Source organism: Coccomyxa subellipsoidea, assembly GCF_000258705.1.
Source record: "Coccomyxa subellipsoidea C-169, whole genome shotgun sequence".
NCBI lineage: Eukaryota > Viridiplantae > Chlorophyta > Trebouxiophyceae > Coccomyxaceae > Coccomyxa > Coccomyxa subellipsoidea.
In genome coordinates, this window is record NW_005178024.1 from 1,086,850 (window position 1) to 1,089,545 (window position 2,696).

Genomic DNA, 2,696 nt, shown 5'->3' on the forward strand with positions numbered 1-2,696 from the left:
CGCATCTCCGGACCCGTCGGATCGCCGCGTCTGGTCTCGCACAGCCGAAGGTAGCACCTACTTCCTCAGCCACACAGTAAGCAGCACAGGAGCCCTTGTGCCAATGGACGGAGGCGTTGCAGCCATGCACGCCTTCCTTCCTCCGGCCGCGCAGCCTGCATTGGTTCAGCACTGGGACATCACCAGGCCCTGGCATCCACGCAGCGGCACACGTCAGCAGCGCCAGCATGCGGAGCAGCTGCACCCAGAGCAGCACCTGCAGGTGGAGCAGCAGCCAGGGGAGCAGTTGGAGTGGGAGCAGCAGCTGCCGGAGCCACCGCCACCACCGCCGCCCACACTATACTTCTTTGGCCTCTGGGGATCCCAGGTACAGGACCCTCAGGCTTGGGGGCTCGGCACGCGGCCGGCACATGAGTTTGTGGTGAGGGAGGCCACCGCGCGGCGACAGGTGCTTCACAGGATCAGCAAGGGGGAGGCCAGCCCGGCGGGCCCGCTGCGACCAGCCATCTGGGCTGATACCACAGATGATCAGCGCAGCGGCCTTCGGGCGCTCGAGGCGCGATGGGAGGCCAGGGCTGCAGCTGCTGGTACTGCGTCGCAGGTCTTAGGCAAGAGGCCTCGAGGGCAGCCTGATCCCTCCTCCTGGGCGATCTGGATGGCTGCGCCGCAGCCACGTCCGGTTCCGCTGCGGGACCGCGGCGGGCCTGCACGCGCGCCAGCGGGCCCTTCACCAGTGCCACAGGGAGCAGATGTCACTGTTGATCCTGCTGCTGCTGTCACAGCAGACCCATCAGCACCTTGGGCTCATGTGTGGCAAGTGGTGCACGCTTCCCATCTGGACCGGCGGCAGCGCGTGACAGCGTGGAGGCTGCTGCATGGCCAGCTCTTCGTCGGCGGCTTCGCGCGTCACGTCCACCGCGCCGATCCCGCCGGTCACGTTTGCCCGCATCCGAGCTGTGCAGGTCAGCTGGCCACACTCACCCATGTCTTCATCATCTGCCCTCTCGCCGCCGGGGTGTGGGACTGGTTCGCAGCGACATGGGCCGCGGTGACCGGAGACGACGCGCCACCGCGCAGCGCCGACCTTCTTCTCGCCGATGACACCAGGATCTGGGGACCGCCGCGGCAGCTCAGGCAGCTCTGGGATCGCCTGCGGCTCGCTACGATCTGTCAGCTGTGGGCAGCATATCAGCGCGGCCGCCACCAGCCAGATGCGGCGGCGATCACCCCCGGAGCGGTTGCGGCTCGCATCCTGTCTTCCTGCAAGAAGGCCCTGCTTGCCGATTGGCGGCTCGCGACCGTCAACGTCCGGCAGACAGCAGGTGTGCTCAGCGACTGGCTTCGCGGACGCGACCCGATGATCACCAGGGAGCAGTTCGCGGCGCGATGGTGCCACCGCGCGGTCCTCTGCGCGCTTGAGGAGCTGCCGGGCGCGCAACCTGTCATCCACTGGAGTGCCCAGCATCCCGTGCCGCTTCCAGCGTGACGATTCCGATCCACCATTCACTGTACCCAGCCGGCCAAGGCTCTAACTTGGCTATCTGTATGACCATGCTCTCATTTGGCCTTCTGCCATGACACCCGCTCGTGTCGATTCTTGTGTTGAACTCACACCCTCTCTTAGGGGGGCCTTTGCGATAGGTGCTCTGGGCACCTGGGCGCTAAGAGCCTTCGTCATACCATAGTCAGGCACGGATGACTCACCTTTCACCAGTCCCGATTCCCACCCCGGCAAAGCCCGGCCTGTCGTTCCTTGTCTGAGACCCCTTTTTGCCTTAGAGCCCTGGGACCACAGATTGCCTACCAGACGCTTTGCGCCTCTCCTACCTCTAACCTTTGCCAGCGCGGAATGGGGCTCTGAGTCACGTGCTTCCACTGGTCGAGGGACCTGTCGAGCTCGGCCCAACACGGCCCCGGGGGTGCCTCCTTCACCCCTGGGGCACTGGCCTCGCCACCCAGTGCCGGTGGCCTCGCCCACCACCGGACGTGTTTGCGCGGCTCACCCCTTGGGTATCCCTCGGCCAGACGGATCCATCGTGCGCCCCGCTACCTGTGGAGTACCGTGCCGGAGAGCCGGAGCGTTGGCGCGAGCTTACAGAAGACCACCCTGCCCAGGGCTTTAGGCTATCAATAGTTTTCCAATGATCCTCCGATGTTTCTGTCTCACCAGCAGCCCCAACAATCCCCTTGGCCTGTCATCCGTGGCCTTTTGCCTTAGTGTCTGTCCTCCTCACCATTCACAGTAGTTCATTGAAGGCTATCTGAAGGGTTTAGGGTTTCCAAGCCCAGCATCCACCTTTGAACCTGAGCGGGTGTCTAGGACCTTGGACATGATGCCTCCTGCCTATCCCCGCCTCCGATGTGGTTGGGTGTGTGTATCTGGTCGAGTTCTCGCCAGCCTACCTGTTTTTCGCCTCATTTCCGGCTTCAAATCTCCCATATGCCACCGTTTGCTTGTGCCCCACCTTGCTGGCAGATTGAGGCATAGTTTAGGGTCCCCTTGCTAGCCCCGAGCGGCCCCTAGTGGTAATGGGTCCGAACGCGATCCTGTTCTATCCCTGTCGGCCGACCGTGTTAACGTGCCTTTCATGTCTGTTCCACCACTGGTTGCCCGCACATCCATAATTGCCTGCCAGTGATTGATGATTGCCTGCTTTGCTGTGACCCCTGCCTCCAGCTGCAAGAGCCCTAGACCT

At 63.5% G+C, this 2,696-nt stretch overlaps 1 protein-coding gene across 1 annotated transcript; it reads right to left on the bottom strand.

Moving 5' to 3' along the window:
* Nucleotides 1-1,800: 1,800 nt before the first annotated feature.
* Nucleotides 1,801-2,486, bottom strand: COCSUDRAFT_58736 (hypothetical protein; the record flags this gene model as incomplete). The annotated part of the gene is made up of 2 exons (XM_005643939.1): nucleotides 1,801-1,969; nucleotides 2,404-2,486. 2 exons carry the CDS (start codon nucleotides 2,484-2,486, stop codon nucleotides 1,801-1,803), a joined length of 252 nt encoding a protein of 83 aa, XP_005643996.1.
* Nucleotides 2,487-2,696: the final 210 nt, after the last annotated feature.